Raw genomic sequence first — 21,981 nt, forward strand, 5'->3', positions numbered from 1 at the left:
ATGCGTGGGTAAAGAAATAAAGCTGTACATTTACTTGAAAGTCTGGCAGTTGTTAACAACTGCAATCATGTACTGAATGTAGAACTGAGGATGCTGACGATCTTTCAGATGATCATCTTTATATAGTGTCACTTCCTCTTTGTACCTGGCAAGCAGAGAAATCTCATTATCTCAGTGTTCAGGCAAATCCGCTTTTATACAATTCAGATATATCCAAACCCTGTCTCTGTACAAAATTTTAAAATAAAATAAAACAAAAGGCCCCAGTCCCCTCCCACTTCAATGGCATTATATTATAATTTAAAGGAAGGACCACTTGTAAAATTCTTTAAAAAAAATTAAACATGTTATAGGGTAATCATCTTTAAAAATTAAATGTTTCATTTTCTCCATTTCTTTAAGCTCTCCTGAATGGCATAAGATTTTCCAGTCTATAGGATGACGACCTGCTCCCAGGCATCCTAAAATACCATCCTGATTGTTAAAATTAGAAAGCCATGTGGTGAAGGATAGAATACTAGAGCCTGGTCTTTTGTTGCTTCCAAGCCTTTATTCGTAGAAACATAGAAAATAGGAGCAGGAGTCGGCCATTCGACCCTGCTCCGCCATTCAATATGATCATGGCTCATGTAATTATTCACAGAGATTTCCGTTACACACACACACCTCCTAAATAAGCTCTCAAATAAAAAAGGATACGAGGGTCCCCAATTGATACCCACCACCTGAATACAATTAACACTCATTGATATATATCATACAAGTAACACTGATCAGCTACTACAGTAGTCACATCTTCAGTTTTTTTTTAAAAAGTCGCAAAGCATTTACAAAATTACCCCTGTTCTCCCCCACAGGCTCAGTGTGCACTTTCTCCATTAGCCTTGACCATAAATAAATACCCAAATCATTAATTTATTGCATTATTTTAACATCTGAAACTTTCACTGAAAGTATGTCGAGTTCATCAAATCATTATCAGTGAGCTGAATTAGAGTGAAGAGGTTTTACAATTAACGATGCTGCTTTATTTATGGGAGGTCAAAAGTTTGGGTGCGCAGAGTGTTGGAGTGAAAGAGAAAGATTCCTCCCAGCCTGAGTCACAGTGCTTCCTAAAACTTCCCCGTCAGTCTCTGCAATCACAATATATAAAAAAAAATAAGTGCTGGTTGGTCCTCCACCTCTGCAGGAAGTTATCAGTTGGTCTTAGTTGAGACGTGCACCACTCCACTCACCGGCACTTTAATTCAGATTAAGTTTAAGCAATGCCAGAATAGAGGAGCATATTCCAACTGAGACCAGCTGATTACCGCACCAGTTGGTAACTTCCTCTAGTCAGGCAGGCGGAAAGTTAAAGAACTGCAACCAGACACACACTTTTGATTAAAATTAATGTGGAAAAACGGATGGAGAAGTCTTTGGATGCATCATGACTTGAGTGATCGGGCAACAGTTAAGGGATATCCAAGGTCTTCGGTAAATCTGGGGTTTCGGTACTCGAAAGTTCAGTAGGTCAGGATCCTACTGCACTTTCTATAAAGATTTGTGTAATCTAAATATCTTCAGGAATTCAAGAACTTCTGGAAATTTGTTGGGATCAAACTAGTCTCCTGTAAAATAGGAGCTGGAATGACCCCCACAAAAAATTCCATTATAATTTTCTTCTCCACTCTGGGGAGACTAATATTTTCGAGAGGGAATTTTCAGAGGGCATATGCTAGCATGTTTTCAGTATTATTAATGTTGATCTAATCAATAAATCTCAACACAGACACATACACAAACTGCAGGAAATTTGGGGCCCCATTCGCAAGTGTCAACTGAATATCAGAACCAAAATTTCCCTCAGCTCAGTCGTTATCTTTGGACTATTGAACAGCACAAGTGCAGGAATGGTGCAGAAGTGTACTCACCTGCTCAGGAAAGAGTACATTTGCTGGAGGCACAAAGCTAGCACCTTAAGTTTCAGATCATCATTGATCTGAGCAGCCACCTGCAGGTTTTGTTCAAACATCTGTACAAAGAAATGTAGTGTTCAGTGTACATGAATCACACAGTCACTCCAAAAACATCCAGCCATGTCAAAACAGCAATTTACCTTTATGGGGAAACCACATAGGGGTCTGACTAGGAAGGCTGCGTATATCTATCCATTTATATTTTCCTGTCCGCTGCGATATATATACATACATACATATATACATACACACACATACATACATACACACATATAGTATACTGCTACTGCTATAGCACAAGCACATCATGTACACAATATCACCTGCTTGGGTGAAATTCCATAGGGCTGCTAACGGCACAAGTCCCCGAGAAACGCCTGTTTACGCCATTTCTCTAGGGGGTCCACCAAAGTTACAGCAACAGTTTGGGTGAACCCCCAAAGAATTCCAGGGCCGTCATCTAGGGCTTTAGTGAAGTTCACAACCAACAGCTAAACAATAACACTGACAAAAGCAGCAATGAGCAGTGATAAGCGCATCAAGCTAGCTCTGTAAAAATGCCACTTAATGTGGAGAGGAGTCACTCCGTTCGTTTTAATAGGGAAGTGCAAGCTTTGGGGCAGCCTGGAAATCAATTAGGAACAACCTAACTGTGGAAAGATGCACTACCAGCTAAGTAAGCAGCATATTTTGACAGGGGTCAAGCTCCAAGCCTGTCAGCATCCTGTTAAAATGAAGTCAGATCACCTGCCCTGTTTGTGGTCTGCCATTTCATGGCTCCACTTCAAGCTTGTCTGGATGCATGACTGACTGAGAGAGATTGTCTGTATCCTGGAAGGCTTCATTTTAATAAAAAAAGATAACATTTTTATAACTACATTCCTATAAAGCGGCTGGGTACTATGAAAACGTATCTCTCCAACTTTCCTTCCTCTATAACCAAACACAGAGATGTCACACACGGTTTGAACAATCCAGTAATACTGAGGAATGCTCACCTTTTTAAAAATCTTAGTTGTAATGGAATTCCTGTTGATTATAGTAAATGTGCCCATCCTACAATACATGCCCCAACATTTTGCTTGTATACTGTAAAACCTCATTATAAAGCAAAGAAATACTGCACCATCAACAATTTTATTGCAAACTAGTTGATCTCCCGTGGCGTTGCAAATGGGGAATCAAGACCATGTGTTGTTGAAACGCAGGGATAATTGGATCAGGGAACACAGGTGTAATTAAGTCCTCATTTTGAAGTCATACATTCTATTTTATTTTTATGTAGTATGTCAACTTTTTCCATTATAAATTCCTATGTCAATTTATAATGGCAACTGCCTATATAAACTTGTCATGGTGTAATGACACCCTCCGCCAGTGGTAGTGATGCAGCGCCTCCACTGATAGGAGGGCATAATTACAGTGTGACAAGTTTAGGCGCGCAGTTTCCATTATAAATGTGGACATAAAAATCTTGCATGTGCACGCATTTCCTAAGTATATTATAGATTACATCTGAGAAGAGGAGAGTTCCTGTGAGCACAAAATTTTTTTTACATATCTCAGGACAATTGAGTTTTGTAGTCTTAGTTCAGACCCTGTGGAGGCTGGTGGGCTGAGGAGGCAAAATTTACAAAAACAGCACTGCATTCGAAGCGGAAGCTAGCCTTGGTTAGTGCTAGTGAGCATCCATTACTACCACTGGTAGCAGTTTAACCACGTTAGGGTGTTCAAATATTAAATGAGCAGTTTGAGAATACCTGAAATACAATAGCCGGTAGTGTGGTCTGATAGTATCCATCCTGATCTGCTTCTGGCTCTTGCTCTTTTTTCCAATCCTTCTTGTCAGTTTCAAGTGCTTTCCGTAGCCAGCCAATAATGTTGGACTGTAAAGATGAAAGTAGTCATCATTCAGTCTGAAAATTCTCATCATATTTTCATTTCCCTTGGAACAGCTGAAGCATGAATAATGGAATCTAAAGCCTGTACGGCAGGACCTTAGTAAGAAATGATCACCACTGATTTAGAGCAGGGAAAGATCCTGCCTGACAAACCTCCTCAACTTCTTTCCAGGCCTTAAAAATAAAATAGATAGCAGCGCTCTCAATGATGACGTTTATTCAGGATTACAAAAAAACCAATAAAGTTGCAAATGAAAGATTTTTAATTAAATTAAAAGCCACATCAATATAGGGAGAACACTGGACAGGACAACAAAACTGGTTAAAAATGGGAAACAGAGAGTACTCATGAGATGCATAATGTCATATTTGGAGGAAGATGCTGAGTGGAGTCTAGAGGGGTCATTCCTAAAGTACATAAACGGCTGACACTGGAACTAAATGTCAGCTTGTTAAAATTGCCAACAGTAAAATAGGGACAGAAGTAGAGAAGGATCCAACTAAAGCATTTCAGGAAGATTTACATTGGTTATGCAACTGGACAGACACATAGAATTACATGGAATGTACAGCACAGAAACAGGTCCATGCTGGTGTTTATGCTCCACATGAGCCTCCTCCCTAACCCTATCAGCATATCCTTCTATGCTATCCACATGGCAAATTGAACCTGCACAAAGGCTAAAAAATGTGGGCCATATATACACAAATCAAGATGTGTTGAAAGGGTGTTGAGAAAGTGATGAGCTAAGAAAGGTGGTAGTGGTTAAGGGGACCTAATCAAAGAGCATAAAATGATAAATGTTATAAATAAGGTGAACCTAGATTATTACTGGGAAAAGTAAGGCAGATGTCCTGGCCAAAATTTATCCTTCAACCAACATTACCAAAAACAGATTAACTGATTAATCTTTTTATTTGCTGTTTGTGGGACCTTGCCTACATGACAGTGACTGTACTTCAAAAGTAATTAATTGGCTTCAAAGTACTTTGGGAGGTCCTGATGATGTAAAAGGCACTTTAGAAATGCAAGTTCTTTCTTTTCTCCTATTCTCACTCAATCTCATCCTTCGCATAAACTCTTCCAACCAAATCCACAGCCACCTCCCTCCCCCGACTCTGCCACCTCATGCAGCCTCTCCATCTCCTAAAACCATTCTCTACCCATCAATGGATTCACTTCTCTTAACCTTTTATCTGTTTACTCCTGTTAAGTGAATCCTTTTATGATGATCAAATTATACCCACCATGTTCTGTATAAGATAATGATTTTTTATAATAAATTGGCTTAAGTTCATATTAAATCCTTTGCATTTTGGAATATCTTTCACTACAGTTTAAAGTATTCAAAAAATTGTGAAACACAAACTCTTCATGTTTTACTGTGAATTCCCACTAACTTGCTGTCACAGAGCTTTATTCACTTCAAGAGAAGTATACCAAGAAGGCAGCCTGTTTAAAAAAAAACACAGAAACAGAAGACAAAGAAGTCAAATGGAGCAGGTTACTAAAACTGTAAGAACCAGTCCTCCCTCACCTACCAATTTCATACTAACGCCCTCCTGGTACCCAGAATACAGAGATTTTCATATGACTCCAAACCAAGATCAAGTGAATAATCGCCTCCCTGTCCCAGATGTTCAATAACCAGTAATGGAACAGAATTTTGCAATGATAAAAGAGTGCTCTATTGTTAAACTTGGCTGCCAGTTAAGATTTTGTAGCCAAGTGGTGCCCAGACACTGATAATCAGTTTTACACCTTCTATTAGATTTGCAAAAAGATCAAGGTGTATTTTTGTTTCTTCACACAGACTTCGACTATTAAAACATGAAAAATTTGTGGAAAATGCACTGTAAATCTTTAGACTTTTCAGAAAGCGTATAAATGCTGGTCTCACACCGTTGAGACTCCTATTTAGAAGTTGTGCACTCACATTAAGGGTAGTCATGTATTTGCTGAGAAGCATATCGGTCACTTCACTCGACAGTAAGGGTTCCAGGCTCTTCACGTCCACCTCTGGAACTAGGTCTGGGTGTCCCATCATATCCCCACTATAAAAAGACATCAGAATGTAACATAGAATTCAATTAGAAACAAAAATAAACAACCTAAGTTCAATAAAGTTTAACTTAAACAATCAGAACATGTCACTGCAAACAAAATCTGGCAGATTGTGTCTGACTTTGTACTTCTCTCTATTTTCTCCACTGTGTGCAGAGAACAAGACTGGGGCAGCAGAAAATCAGCTCAATTCAACAGGAATTAAGAAGAATTTGGGAATCCTAATAATGCCTGGCAGCTTTGACACCTTCATCAGGAGTCAAAGATACCTTATGAGGCAGGGTGTTTGCGGGACGGCCTGTACACTTCGTGTCAACCAGCACTTTTCTTCTCCCAGGGCCATGGTCACTGAAGCCTACTCCCACTTGCCAGTTTTTCATGATTCCACTCCTACCTCATCCCCCACCTTCTGCACCTATTCACATGTTCTCTATTATGCATTAAAGTCTTTAATTTCTCTCATTCTGCCTCAGGCTAATATCACTTCTGTATTTAACCATCCCCTCTTTTCCACTTAAGCATTGTAAAATTAATTTGATTTCTTTTCATGTGTGTGTGTGTGTGTGTGTGTGTGTGTGTTTCCCGCCCCTTCATTCTGTACCTTTTTAAATGCTTGTAATATCCTCCAGTTAACCCAAAATGTTAACTCATCTGTTCTCTCCACAGAATGCTGCCTGACCCGCTGAGTATTTCCAGCACTTTCTGGTTTTGTGTTAAAAAAATACCTCAGCTGACGTCTAATTTTCCTCCCTTTTTTCCCCCCCCCAACAACTGGGAAATCTCTATCTCCTGACTCCCTGACAACGAGGGTCAGATTAGGAACTCACCATACTGGGAGAAATTATACAAGGGAAGCTGCACGTGATGTCACGCACCGTCAAATTACACTCTTACCTGCGGTACGTATTTAGAACCCAGGTCAGAAGTGAAACAATTTCATTGGCCTCCAACTCCTCGGAGGCAAGTTCCTCCACACGCGCCACTAGTCCCTGGTGATACAAATTCAAAAGTCTTTTGAAGATGTTGTAGTGAGGAGGAAAGCACTGCACCATCAGGTTCTTCATAACCAGCAAGTCCTCGAGAACATACTTGCGGGTAAGCTCCAGGTGACGCACGAGCCACATTTTGTCTAGCTCCCGCGTGTCAGACTGACTGGCCTCAATCCGATTGGCAACAGTCTGCTCTAGCACCGAAAACAATTTGTCTTTCCACTTTTTCGGTCTACCGGGAGGAATGAAGCCCGTCTGTTTCTGCCGGTCAAGCATCCGCTTGTCAATTTTTTCTTCTCTCTCAATGATTCGAATCATTGAGACAAGCTGGGCTGGGTCACTGCGAACCGTAACCGAAGACCTTTGCACCAGCATCCAAATCTGCTTGCCCATTTGCTCAGAGAGGTTCTGCACCTCAGTGAAGTAGGCCTGGATGAGTTTCATATCATGCGTGTTCTTGCTATCCATACGGTACTGCTCATACATAAGGTCATCGCGGGAACACTCCAGGTCCATCAGCTTTCGATGGGCTAAAAGCAGCTCTCCTCGCTCAATCAGTTCACAGGCCTCTTGCACAATCTCTGGAACTGAAAACCAGACAATAAGGAACGTTAAATAAAAACAGAAAATGCTGGAAAAGCTCAGCAAGTGAGGCAGCATCTGTGGATAAAGAGGCAGAGTTAACGTTTCAGGTTGAAGACCTTTCGTCAAAATGTTAGCTGGTTTATGGTCATTGGGTTGCCAGTAATATTGCTGCGCACTAATACAAATATTGAAAAAAATCTTTCGACTGAGGATCATAATTTCAAATAATGTTTTAAAAATCTTTTACTAAGAGAGTGAGGAGAGAAGTTAGGATAAATTTCTTTACACAGAGGATTGAGGTAGAGACTCAATCATTTACAGAAAAATTAGATAAATATTTGAAGCCAGCAAAGTCACAATGGGCCAAACAGCCTCCTCTTGTGCTGTAAACTCATATGCTTCTGAATAAAAAAAAGTTCAGACAATGCAGGCTGAGATATCACATTTTATTTATTCTCATTGGCAGATAACCTCTCTGTATGTTACAACCCACCTGTATTTATTTAATGAATGTCACTTTTTCTCACGGTGATAATATGGAATGCAAGGGGATGAAGAGAACTGCACTGGTCAGCATGCATAGCAACAGTAAAAATGCAGTCACAATGTTGTTACATATGGTAATTCTTCTCCCATTGGTTTATATTTTTGGATGTGCTAAATGCACAGGATTCATTTTTTTTTTTAAAAAGAGGACTGCCCAATTCCACGCTTCCTACTTCCTTGGGAGAGTGACTGAATTCATACCCACAGATATAAATGTGTTTGCGAAGATGGACATAGAACTCAGTGTTTGAACATACCTTGCTGTAATGTCACAAAAATTAATCCTACCTAAATCTAACTGTTCCTCCAGTATATATCAATATGTGTGAGGAAAGTTGGCTATAGATGGGTGTCATGGAACGGCAAGGTGACTGTCCACGATCCCCCAATCTACTCAGTTGTTATTCATGTCATTGTGGGCAAGTGCACAGCAGTAAGATAGAAAGGCATCACTGGGTTATTCGTTCACATCTCCTATCGACCAGTTCAACAGCAACATTTCAGACGCATACTCGCTGTCTCTGTACAGTTGGTAAACTGCCTGAGGAGAAAGTAATTTAGGGAATATAAAGAGGGGTATATCCTAATGACTAGCCCCTATCAATGAACACATCTCGTTGATTTTCTTTGCCCTGGTGGTACCACACCCTGTGCAGAATACTTAACCATTGACAAGCATGAATACCAGTCAAACTATTTATCAGACTGCAAGCTACAAGTGTGACAGTGCAAACTCAACATGATGATCTCTTTTGTTATTATTTTTCTTTTAACAAAGAGATCTGACTTAATTACAATAAAAAGTGACTGCCGGGAAAAATATGTTAGGCGCAATCTCAGCCATTTTCATCAGATTGATATTAATACTTGTAAAGATATTTTGGTAGAATGCTTGTAAAGCTACAGGGAGAAATCTTCAAAGAAATTACCAGTTGTTTAGATTTGATTCCCATACAAAAGTTTAAAAAAATGATTCTTTCCACAATTAATTCAAATTATTCAAACAAAATAGCACATAGGAAATCACATAGGAACAGGAGTAGGCCATTCAGCCCCTCGTGCCTGCTCCGCCATTTGATAAGATCATGGCTGATCTGTGATCTAACTCCATATACCTGCCTTTGGCCCATATCCCTTAATACCTTTGGTTGCCAAAAAGCTATCTATCTCACATTTAAATTTAGCAATTGAGCTAGTATCAACTGCTGTTTGCGGAAGAGAGTTCCAAACTTCTACAACCCTTTGTGTGTAGAAATGTTTTCTAATCTCGCTCCTGAAAGGTCTGGCTCTAATTTTTAGACTGTGCCCCCTACTCCTAAAATCCCCAACCAGCGGAAATAGTTTCTCTCTATCCACCCTATCTGTTCCCCTTAATATCTTATAAATTTCGATCAGATCACCCCTTAACCTTCGAAACTCGAGAGAATACAACCCCAATTTGTGTAATCTCTCCTCGTAACTTAACCCTTGAAGTCCGGGTATCATTCTAGTAAACCTACGCTGCACTCCCTCCAAGGCCAATATGTCCTTCCGAAGGTGCGGTGCCCAGAACTGCTTACAGTACTCCAGGTGCGGTCTAACCAGGGTTTTGTATAGCTGCAGCATAACTTCTGCCCCCTTGTACTCCAGTCCTCTAGATATAAAGACCAACATTCCATTTGCCTTCTTGATTATTTTCTGCACCTGTTCATGACACTTCAATGATCTATGTACCTGAACCCCTAAGTCCCTTTGGACATCCACTGCTTTTAACTTTTTACCATTTAGAAAGTACCCTGTTCTATCCTTTTTTGATCCAAAGTGGATGATCTCACATTTGTCTACATTGAATTCCATTTGCCACAATTTTGCCCATTCACCTAATCTATCAATATCACTTTGTAATTTTATGTTTTCATCTCCACTGCTTACAATGCCACCAATCTTTGTGTCATCGGCAAACTTAGATATGAGACTTTCTATGCCTTCATCTAAGTTGTTAATAAATATTGTGAATAATTGAGGCCCCAAGACAGATCCCTGCGGGACGCCACGTCACATCCTGCCAATGTGAGTACCTTCCCATTATCCCTACTCTCTTGTTGCCTTTCGCTCAGCCAACTTCCTAACCAAGTCCGTACTTTTCCCTCGATTCCATGGGCTTCTATCTTAGCTAACAGTCTCTTATGCGGGACCTTATCAAATGCCTTCTGGAAGTCCATATAAATAACATCCATTGACATTCCCCTGTCCACTACTTTAGTCACCTCTTCAAAAAATTCAATCAGGTTTGTCAGGCACGACCTACCTCTCTCTGATTAACTGAAAATTCTCGAGGTGTTCAGTCACCCTATCCTTAATTATAGACTCCAGCATTTTCCCCACAACAGATGTTAGGCTAACTGGTCTATAATTCCCCGGTTTCCCTCTCTCTCCTTTCTTAAAAAGCGGAGTGATATGTGCAATTTTCCAATCTAAAGGGACAGTTCCTGAATCTAGAGAACTTTGAAAGATTATAGTTAGGGCATCCGCAATGTGCTCACCTACTTCCTTTAAAACCCTGGGATGGAAACCATCTGGTCCTGGGGATTTGTCACTCTTTAGTGCTATTATTTTCTTCATTACTGTTGCTTTACTTATGTTAATTTTATTGAGTCCCTGTCCCAGATTCAATGTAAGTTTTCTTGGGATTTCCGGCATGTTATCCTCTTTTTCGACTGTAAATACTGACGCAAAGTAATTGTTCAACATGTCTGCCATTTCCCCATTGTCAATGACAATATCCCCACTTTCAGTTTTTAAAGGGGCCAACACTGCTCCTGACCACCCTCTTTTTCCTAATATAACTATAAAGTTCTTCGTATTGGTTTTGATATGCCTTGCAAGTTTCTTTTCATACTATCTGTTTTGTGACCCTTTCTTGATCTTTGTATATTTCCCATTCGCCAGGATCTGTACCATTTTTTGCCTTTTTGTATGCTCTTTCCTTATGTATTATACTGTCCCTTACCTCTTTAGTTGTCCATGGCTGTTTTTTTTGGCTAGTAGAGTTCTTGCCCCTCAGGGGTATAAACCGATTCTGTATCACGTTAAATGTTTCTTTAAACATTTCCCACTGATCATCAGTCGTTTTACCCATTAACAGATTTGCCCAGTTTACTGTGGACAGTCTCTGTCTCATCCCATTGAAGTCGGCCTTGCCCAAGTCTAGAATCTTAGCAGCTGATTCACTTTTTTCCCTTTCAAACACTACATTAAATTTCCACACCACCTGAGGAAGGGGGAAGCCTCCGAAAGCTTGTGGGATTAAAAATAAAATTGTTGGACTATAACTTGGTGTTGTAAAAATTGTTTACATTGAACTCGATCATGTTATGCCCTGTAACTACTTTAGATTCTGGACTGTCAATCCCGAGTTCAGTTTAAATCCCAGCATCAATAATCGTAATTGCTTGGGTTTCACATGTTTTGCCAGTTTCTGTCAGGTCAGGTTGGGGGGGGAAGCCCAACTTTCTTGCTTTTCCAGATCTCTCGAGTCTAAAAAATCACTACCATTCTTTAGTTTTGATGGCTCCACCTTTACTCTTTCTTTATCTATCGACATTCTTGGCATATCTTCTCTGATTTCAAATGGTTCTCCCATACCTTCTCCATTGATAAAGCTGCATCCATGAAGCTGGGATTCCTCTTCTGTAACAAACATCTCCTCAGCATCTCTTTATTTTCTATAATTCTGATGCCCACCCAAGACTTGAATACTATTTCCATATCTGGGGAGGCTCTTCCAGCATTTTTCTTGCACTCTGGGCAGAATAGAAGAAAAATCTTCTCTCAAGTCTAGTCTCTAAATCCCCCTCTCCATTGCAACCTTTCTCGACTTTCTCTACTTTAGCGACACTATTATGGTCAGTGTTAATTTCAGCTTTCCTTACTTGCTTCTTCTAAGTTCCATATATACTGTCCTACACTCTCGCGCCCCCGCCCCCCCTTTATCATCATTGTGTTAAAATCAAGACTCATCGCACAATCTCCTTCTCTAATTCATTTTATCCCAGACGTGTGCAACTCTTTCCTTTCCCTCATGTCTTTCCTTCTTCCTACAATATTCAGTCTTTCAAAGCCCAAGCATGGTGTCACCCCTTCACTACCTCATAATTTCCTCAGCTTCTCTTTTACTCTGTTCGATCTTGGTAGCCTTCTGCAACATAGGTTTTGACCCTTCTCATTGGTTTCTCAAGGTCAGAGATACACTTATGATACTAAAACTGTAAAACTACACAGTTAGCACAGAAACGTTGTGGCTAGAGTAGCATTTTAATGGATAATGCTTTGGTGGTGGGGGGGGGGGGGTGGTGGAACAATGTGGTTACACTTTTTTACATCCCAAAACACTGTGCAAATCCTTAAATGATCTATCCTATCCATTATTAAAAAATGGCAAATGAGTAAATTATCCTTATAAATCACTGGTTTGGCCTCAGCTGGAGTACTGTGCCCAATTCTGGGCACTACAGTTTGGGGAAGGTGCAAAGGAAATTTACCAGAATACCAGGGATGAGAGACTTCAGTTATATGGAGATGAGAGAAGCTGGGATTGTTCTCCTTATAGCAAAGAAGGTTAAGGGGAGATTTAATGAGGTGATCAAAATTATGAGGGGTTTTGATAGAGTAGATAGGGAGAAACTGTTTCCACCGGCAGGAGGGTCAGTAACCAAAGGACACAGATTTAAGATAATTGGCAAATGAGGAGAGTCTTTTTTACTCAGTGAGTTGTTATGACCTCGATTGCACTGCCTGAAAGGGTGGTGGAAGCAGATTCAATAGTAACTTTCAAAAGAGAATTGGACATATACTTGAAAAGGAAAAACGTGCAGGGTTACAGGGAAAGAGCAGGGGAGTGAGATTAATTGGATAGTTCTTTCAAAGAGCTGGCACAAGCAAGATGGGCCGAATGGCCTCCTTCTGTGCTGTAGAGTATTGCACGCGGAAAAAATTTGTGGGAAATTTTCTTCCTGCAACTAGAAAGCACTTGGGGTGGCAGGCTCCAAAAATTCAACTACACCAAAAAGGCCTGATGGACTTCAGTGTTTGTTCAGTACGAAACTGCCGCATAAAATTTCAAGATAGATAAATGAAATTAAAAATACATACTTGAAATAACATACTGTAAGCCCAACAGTGCAAGAAATTGTGGGAAAATAATTATTGCATCATTAGTAGCAAGAGTGCCAACTGACTTCCTAAGAGTGATTCAATTTTTTTCTGGTTCAAGCTGCGTCATTGTGGAATTGTCTTCCTCAATCTAATGTGGGAACTGCATCTGACGATTCTTTTCATAATCTTGAGGGACAAGTAATTCTATTTTAAACAATGAATCACATTTGGAATCTATCACAGCACTATTTTAACATTGTTTAAATTTTGTGCTTTACTATTTCTAGTTGATCATCTGTGACGTTACAAACAGGAATTTAAGTGTAGTCTTCAGGTGAAGGGGGATTAGATTCCAGGGGATAATTGGGCCAGGATACGCAAATGCAATTCAGTGCCCATTTTCAAGTCGTATACACTCTGTCCTTAATTTTATATAATGCCATTTTAAATTCCTATATCCACATTTATAATGGAATCTGTCTATAACCTTGTCACACTGTAATTATGATGTGGAGATGCCGGTGATGGACTGGGGTTGACAATTGTAAACAATTTTACAACACCAAGTTATAGTCCAGCAATTTTATTTTAAATTCACAAGCTTTCGGAGATTTTCTCCTTCCTCATTTACCTGAGGAAGGAGAAAATCTCCGAAAGCTTGTGAATTTAAAATAAAATTGCTGGACTATAACTTGGTGTTGTAAAATTGTTTACACTGTAATTACACCTTTCTACCAGAAGTGGCGCTGCAATGGGATTCCAAAACACTGAACCCATAATGTTTGTTATGGAAATTCAGTTCATGTCCAATTACAATCTTAGGTGGGGATTTTTTCTACTTCAGCTTAAATTCTCATGAGGACCATCATTTGCCATAAGTACAAACACAAAGTTACCTGAAAAAATATTTTTCAGGTTTTCGACAGCAGCTGCCAGCTGGCTGTGCTGGACCACAGCATCTTTCACATCTTTCAGGTTCTCTATAGTATTAATGCTCTGTCTCCAGTCCTTACTGACATCTGCCAGGGAATGCTGGATGTCCTTAACATCATTCAAGGCATTGTGAAGTTGGCTGAGCCCTGTCCGTACTCCATCCAACTGGGACTGGATGGCTGCCTGAAAGACAATTAAAAAGCAATATTTGTAAGAATGGGTGGGAGGAACACACATCTAATTACAGAAGCTCAGAAATCTCTGTGTAAGTTTATGGTCCAAATTTGGACACATCCAGTTTGAAGAATAAAAATGAGAAAGATACCGTTCTGTTCTGAAGCGATTAGGCCTGTTTGTGTGGAGGGTAAATGTTGACAAGGACTGGTTGGGCTGAAGGGCCTGTTTCCATGTTTTAACTTCTATGAGCTATGTACCGTTTGAGGGCAGGTAGGTCCTGGGTCACGGGGAGATTAAGTCCCAATGATCCAGCGGGTGCAAAGAAATGGCAGATTCCTCAAAATGGAAACGAGGCTAGCGCATTTAAAACTGGTCTTATTGTGAACTGAACTAAATACAATTAAAACAGTTTGTGCTGGCAGCAGTTAAAAATAGTGTCTAAAATGGCAATTTTCACAAACCAATTAATGCATGCAATAGTCCATGAATGGGTTCTGATGTAATTAGTAAAAGTAAGTATCTAAAAAGTCACAACCTTCAGTACAACAATTTAATTAAATTACTCTTAATGGTTACTTTGAAATATTGTTTTGAACATTATTTTTTTCCACTTAAAATATATAATTTTAGTTTTTAAGTTAGGAAATAGATTTAGTTTTAGTTTTGGATATAAAAAATGCTACTGAAAACCTAGCAGGGAAGGAGAAAACCCAGCCTGTTCCAATTCACATTTTACTTAGAGCAGCTTTAAGAAACATCTATATTAAAAGTCTTGCAATTGTAGTTACTTCCCGTCAATGTCATCCATTATAAATGACCATGTCCACACTTATAATGGATATGGTTATGTAAACTTGTCACACTGCAATTACGACACCATTGGAAGAACGGAGTAGTTACAGCACAACAAATTTACATAGGCAGGTCCCATTACAAATGTGGACATATAAAAATAAAGCCAGAATGAATGAATTTAAAATGGGGGCTGAATTATTTCTGTGCACCCTGGTCCAACTATCACCCACCTTTCACTTGAAGTCTTGTTCTCCCCATGTGCAATGCCACAGGAGATTGACTAGTTATTAGTAAGGTTATTGCTTATAGGGTATTGCAGCAAAACATGTTCAAGACCCCTTCTTTGCAATGCAGATGCAAAGTGAACGTAGTTTCCCCCCTCTTTTGGTATACTGACCTTTAGCCTGGCTTCCACGGAGGCCTTCTTTCGAGCCTCCCGTCTGCGATACTGCTCCACTTTGTCCAGCTGATCAGGTCGCTGCAGCATCCCAGCCACTCGTTGTGCGGCTGTCGACACAGCTTCCCGGTCAGTTTCTTCCATGTTCACAATGTCTACTGCAAGTGTTGAATCCTTCGGAATAACGTGCACGATATTTGTATAAGTTAACACTTAAATCCTCCCTCCCCATCCAATTTAATGAGAAAATTAAATATCACACAAAATCAGACTATAAACCTTTGACATTGGGACAGACTTTAAATGTTTTGTTTTAATTTACACTTAGCCCACCCTACCATTTTCAGTTATTTTATTCCACTCCCCTTAATCTTTCGATTCTCGCATGTCACACATTGTTCCCTACTCAAGGACACTGTTGATCAACCAGCCAGCCTGGAACATGGAGGTAGACCTGTCACTTGGATCCAGATACCTCATAAGCTTGAATGGGTAGGGTAATCCTAGCGAGACAAGCAGTCTGGTGAACTGGGTGGTTTTAGCTAGGTCCAGCAGTACTCCTGCACACCTTAGGCCTTGGCTCTGCCAACTTGTACCTAAGCTGCCCGGACTCAAGTAATTGGGATGTGTCTGTATAGGGAGGTGTGTGTGCATTCCAGGGAAGGCTCAGCTTGAATTGGGAGCCTCATAGTGATGGTTTCTGCACGTATCAGACACCTGGATGAGCAACTATACACACCACTCACCAACTAAACATGCAGGCAAGCAACCTGCTCCTACTCTATGCCAATGCAGTTTGTAGCCAGCCGCAACAATGGTTGCAGAGAATCCTCCAAATTTCTCACCCTCTCCAATAACACGAGTAGGATACAGGTGTCAAGACAACACTTGCCTACACAGCGAGTTCACAGAGGCCGTCTTCACAGAGAGTAAGGGAATTTTATATATTTTTTTTAAGTGGTCCAATCACCCCATACCACTTTCACACAAGGCTAACTGCAATCACGCCACCACCTAGTTGAGAAAGGACATCTGCTGGACGGAATAATAAGACTATGGAAAGAAAAAACGTCTTATTTTCAAATCCAGGAGAAAGATAGCATTGTGCAGTACAATAGCACTTAGGAACCATTCTTAAAGGGATGTGTGCACCATAAGTATTCCCCAATGCCTTGTGGGTGAAGTGTTTTTCTTTTTTGTCTTCTGTGGCCCAGTGTAACAATCAATACCTAACCCCATGATGAATCATCACTCAGATTATTTTGTGAAATGGTACCAATACGTTATAGAAAAATTCACACTTAAACCAATACATTCAATATACAATATGCTTCTCATGTGATTCTCTGCTCTTAACCTTAAATTGTCAACACCACTACCACAAATCAGTACTTTACCTAGGTATCATGCAGCTCAAAATGCTCTCTCCAAACACAGCCCAAGTTTGAAGGGTAACACCTCTGTTTGTACTACTAGATTATTTTTGGCTCAAAGACAAAAATTTCACACACCCTCCATAATTTGGAAATCATTGTGACAACAGTAAACAATGATTTTTAAAAAGTACCTTTTTAAAATGCTGTTTGCTTTAGTGAATCTAAGTAACTCCTGGATATTAGTTCTAGGTAATCAATATGAATGTTTTTACAAGGAAACGCGTATTGGACTAGAACAGATAAGGTGAAAGATTTTCTATATGTTGTACTTACTTCACTTTTCTATTAATTGATAGGTGAATTCTGATGCCACAGGTCCAACCTGCATGATTAGAAAAATCAGAAATTTAAAGTGTTTAAGGTAGAATCCAGGTATCTCTATTATAGTTGCAATTTGGAATAAGTGTCATTACTAAGGCCATTGCTCCTCTGAACTTTCTTCTCTTGTTCCTCCAAGCTTTGAATGTGCCATCCTGCACACTCTTCCTCTGCCCTGCATCATTACTGTGTTTAAATCAAGACACATTATGCCATCTCCTCCCCTAACTCACTCAGAACCTCAAAGCTGTGGAACTCATTATCTTCCCTCCCTCCTACAATCTTCTACAATTTTAAAACCCATGCCCAAAATCAACGAATCACTGGTTCTTGATTTAACTAGTTTTCTCTTCTACCTTTTTAATCTTGGTGCTCTACTGCATCATAGACTTGGCCCAATCACCTACGTTTCTCAACAAAAAACATGCTGAAGTACCTAATAGTATCCAAATGAGAGAATACTGTATGAATGATGGATCCTTCTGCTTCTGGTATTTGTTGAAGGTTTTGTACTTTGGGAATGAAGAAGCTGCCAGCTCAGGGAGTTGCAGAAGCATGTTACAAACTCCTTCGCCTGACACCATTTATAATATTGCTTCTTTAAGTATAAAAATTAAAGTTTCAAACCATTGAACCATCATTCATGCATATTCGGCACAGCATGTTTAAGAACATGCAACCGGGGAAGCTTTTCAATTTTTAATGTGACATATATTTGATGCCATAAAAATGCATTCAAAGAAACAGAAAATACAGAGCAGATCTCTGAGGATACTTTTTTTTAAACTGCAAATAAAAATTAACACAATAAAACACCGGAAAAATGAATGGTTCCTTCTGTGACTGAAATTCTGAGCTTAATTTTACACCCGTTTTGAACCAGCGTAATTGCAAGAAATTTGTGTGTACTCAGAGCCATTATAATGAGCAGAAATGCATTCGGTCGCAAGGATCAACAGACGGTCTGAAGAGCGAAGAAATCCGGCGCAGCGTGTACATGTGTAGCACACACGCGCCCAAATTTCCTGGGTGCAAATATACAGGAAATTCCACCCTCCAAAGTGAAAATAGCTCCAAAATAGGAGGAAAGCAGTGGAAGGTGAAGGAGAGGCAGCTAAGGTCTGAAGTTGCTAAAGGGAGTGTTAGTGTTCAGACCAGAGGGCTGCAGAGTGAGAAAGAGAAGACACTGTCCTAAAGTTTGTGTTGAATGTGGTTGGAACAGTATATGAGGCAAAAGGCAGAAAGACAGAAGGAGGACAGGAAGGAAGAGTTGAAGTGCAGAGCCACAAAGAGTGATTATCACATTTGGCGACAGACTAGGGATGTTTGGCAAAACAGTTAAGTGGCTGAAAGAAATAAGTCATGCTTTTTAAAGAAAAGTACTTCTTTCAAGAAAGGCACAAATTTATCTGCAGCAGGGATCAACTTGGAATTGTGAGAAGTGAAATACTTCAGCTCCCTACATCAAATACCATCACCCCTGATTGAGAAAACAGTGTCTGATTGCAAATATATTCCACAACACAACTGCATTTACAATTTTGCTACTTGGAATTAATTGGCACTTAAAGCTGGAAAAATCCCCGGGAATGGGTAAAAGAAGTTGATTTTGTATGGGAAGCAGTTTGAACTGAAACTACATAAACATTCATCAGTTAAAAAAAATTACAGGTAGTAATTAGCCATTTCTGTAACTAAAAGATTCTGCAATAAATTAAAAGTATACATTGACACTGGTAGCAGGTATTACAAAGAGTCGTTCTACCAACCTGTCAAATCAAAATATATAAATGAAACAAAAAGTTATATTTCATTTTGTTAGTAACTATCATAAACTAGTGGTCATTCCCCACTAGTAATATAAATCTGAGACGAGCAATCAGAATGGGTGAATTGGGATGGGATTCTGCAGGGACACTGTTAATAAGTGCCACCTTGGTTCAGTGGTAGCAGCATTCTGACCTTTGAACATCAGAAGGTTGTGGGTTCAATCCCCATTGCAGGACTTGAGTGCATAAACGAGCCTGACACTCCAGTACAGTACTGAGAGTGTGTGTTGTCGGAGATGCCGTCTTTTATTAAACCAAGGCCGTCTGCCTATTCAGGTGGAACAAAAGCTCCCAATATATCCTCCCAGAATTCCATCTCCACTCTGATAGTACAGCATAGTCTCAGGATAAGGGGTCTGTCATTTAAGACTGAGATGAGGAGGAACTTTTAACTCAGAGGGTTGTGAATCTTTGAAATTCTCTACCCCAGAGGGCTGTGGATGCTCAGTCATTGACAATGTTCAAGGCTGAGATAGATAGATTTTTGGACTCGAGGGGAAATCAAGGGATATGGGGATCTGGCGGGAAAGTGGAGTTGAGGTCGAAGATCAGCCATGATCTTATTGAATGGCAGAGCAGGCTAGAGGGACCACGTGGCCTGCTCCTGCTCCTAATTCTTATGTTCTTATCTCTCGTGGTACAGCAATACTAGAATACAGTGCACTACCGTGTGTTACATTAGCCACAACACCCTGGGACCAAAAGGATAAGCGGTGCTGGACCCTAAGATTCTGACATGACACTGGACTATTGGACACTAATAATGCATCCTGCCAACCCTGGGGTAGTGACGATTAACAACACATGGGTGAGTAATAACACAATGTTGTGGGGCAGCAATGTCACAGAGTGCCAGATTCTGGAACTGTAATGAGTGCTTACTCAGTGCCCAAGCCCTGAGACTGCAATGGCACAGGTTGCTGGATTTGGGGAATGCAATGGCACAGGTTGCTGGATTTGGGGAATGCAATGGCACAGGTTGCTGGATTTGGGGAATGCAATGGCACAGGTTGCTGGATTTGGGGAATGCTAGGCGGTGAGACTTCAACGAGGCACTGCAACGACATAGACTCCCAGAGCTAGTGACTCCAATGACACGGACCCTGGGGCTCTGATGACACTGACAGCCCGACCCTGGGGCTGGAGTGGGACCCCAGCTCTCGGCTCACTGACCGGGCTTGCTTTTGATGCCTCTCCCTGAACCGCACGACAGGCCCGGGGCCCGGCTCGGCTCGGCCCTAACCCCACGCCCCCTGTCCGCGCGGCCTCTTACCTGGTGGAAGCGGCGGGCGTTGCGGCGCGAGAGAGAGAGAGAGGGTGGGGGAAATAACGGAATAGAACAGAACCCACATTCAAACCAAGTCAGCGCGCCGCGCCGCCCCGCCACCCGACCCTCCAACCGTCACCGCAAGCCCGGAAACCGCGGCGGCCGACGGGAGATGTAGTTCACCCGGCCTTCCGGGGAGAAACTACATATCCCAAAGCGCACCGCGGCTCCGCCCTCTTACGCTGTGACGAGCCGTCGTGGACTAACTGCATCGGTGTGGAGATGCCGGTGATGGACTGGGGTTGACAATTGTAAACGATTTTACAACACCAAGTTTCGAGGATTTCATTTTCACATCGTTCACCTGACGAAGGAGGAAGCCTCCGAAAGCTTGTGAATTTAAAATAAAATTGCTGGACTATAACTTGGTGTTGTAAAATTGTTTATAACTGCATGGGGGGGGGCTATCGATGCGGCGCGTGCGCACTCGGACCCTGACCACGTGTGCCGCGCATGCGAATTGCAGGTCGCCAACTGTCCCGGCTGCCGTTCAGTCATAGCGCGGACCGGAGGCCGAGCACCGAAAATGCAGCCGATGCAGGTAGTCCTTAAGGGAGAGGAGAGAATGTAATCCAGGTCTAAAGGGGCGGGGGGGTAAGAGAAGGAGAATGTGGTCCCGGTCTCTTTCCCCCCCCCTTTCCGGTTTTAGATCGGCCGGTGACGTCTTCTTGTGTAAAGCCACGGCTCTGCCAATGACGTCACTGCCAATGACGTCACCCTCACCCATTCTCGTTGAATGAAATGCGCCCTCACTAAACCCACCTTGCAGCTCAAATCATGTAAAATAGTCAATGCTGTGGGTTTATCAAATTCAGCCTCAGAGAAACAGCTACAGCCCCCTGCATGATCTTGCAGTGCCCGTTCATGGGGGCCACATATTTGAAGGGGACCACAAGTCAATTGCTGAGTTGGCCTGGGGTGGAGTGTTTTCAGAGTCAAAAGCGAGGTGAGAGGTTGCTCAATGTGGAGGCCTCACTCCTCCAATATACAGGGGAGTTTGGTGGGAGTTTTTATCAGCTCATGCTGATAGCAGTTTGGTGGGAATAGGGCCGAGGGAGCAGGAGGTGGGTCTCGTGGTCAACACGAGCTCAGAGAGGGCATGAGAGGAGACGGGAGAGAAACTAGAGAAAGATGTGAGTTCAGGGCTACGGCAGGAGGGAACCATGGGGAAGATTGGCTTGGTGGGCTAGGGGAAGGGAGGGAAGTGACAGAGGCAGCTGAACGGATGGTCTCAATCTTAGTGACAAAGAAGTCCATGTGCTCCTTGCACTTGTTTTTGGAGGTGAGGGGGCAGGGGAGAGGTGTTTAAGAAGACAGATTGTAGTGGGGAAGAGAAGCCGGGGGTTGTCTTTGCGTTCCAGGATGATCCTGGAATAGTGAGCAGTTTTGGCAGAGGAGAGCATGACCCGATGGTGCTTTATGTGGTCCAGCCAGATCTGGCGATGAATGGCTAAACCGATTGTCTGCTATAAACGTTCAAGTCTGCGTCCCCTGCACTTAAGGGAGCGGAGATGTGGGCCGTACCAGGGGGAGCGATCAGGGTGAGAGAGAGTAACGGTTTTAATGGGGACAAGGGCATCAAAGGTAGAGGT

At 41.5% G+C, this 21,981-nt stretch overlaps 1 protein-coding gene and 1 long non-coding RNA gene across 2 annotated transcripts in view; one reads left to right on the top strand and one right to left on the bottom strand.

Annotated features, from left to right (window-relative positions):
* Nucleotides 1-20,511, bottom strand: part of exoc3 (exocyst complex component 3) — a 28,174-nt gene extending 7,663 nt beyond the window's left edge. The window contains exons 1-9 of the mRNA XM_068000808.1: nt 20,336-20,511; nt 17,189-17,237; nt 15,480-15,653; nt 14,074-14,293; nt 6,819-7,500; nt 5,797-5,914; nt 3,719-3,844; nt 1,914-2,014; nt 35-145 (exon numbers count right to left, since the gene is read on the bottom strand). Coding sequence (XP_067856909.1) covers nt 35-145; nt 1,914-2,014; nt 3,719-3,844; nt 5,797-5,914; nt 6,819-7,500; nt 14,074-14,293; nt 15,480-15,623 — 1,502 coding nt within the window. The 5' untranslated portion in view covers nt 15,624-15,653; nt 17,189-17,237; nt 20,336-20,511. The remainder of the gene's footprint in view (nt 1-34; nt 146-1,913; nt 2,015-3,718; nt 3,845-5,796; nt 5,915-6,818; nt 7,501-14,073; nt 14,294-15,479; nt 15,654-17,188; nt 17,238-20,335) is intronic.
* Nucleotides 20,512-20,861: 350 nt separating this feature from the next.
* LOC137335479 (uncharacterized) overlaps nt 20,862-21,981 on the top strand; it is a 65,103-nt gene continuing 63,983 nt past the window's right edge. The window contains exon 1 of the long non-coding RNA XR_010966430.1: nt 20,862-20,930. This is a non-coding gene — a long non-coding RNA (uncharacterized lncRNA). The remainder of the gene's footprint in view (nt 20,931-21,981) is intronic.

Source organism: Heptranchias perlo, chromosome 2, assembly GCF_035084215.1.
Source record: "Heptranchias perlo isolate sHepPer1 chromosome 2, sHepPer1.hap1, whole genome shotgun sequence".
NCBI lineage: Eukaryota > Metazoa > Chordata > Chondrichthyes > Hexanchiformes > Hexanchidae > Heptranchias > Heptranchias perlo.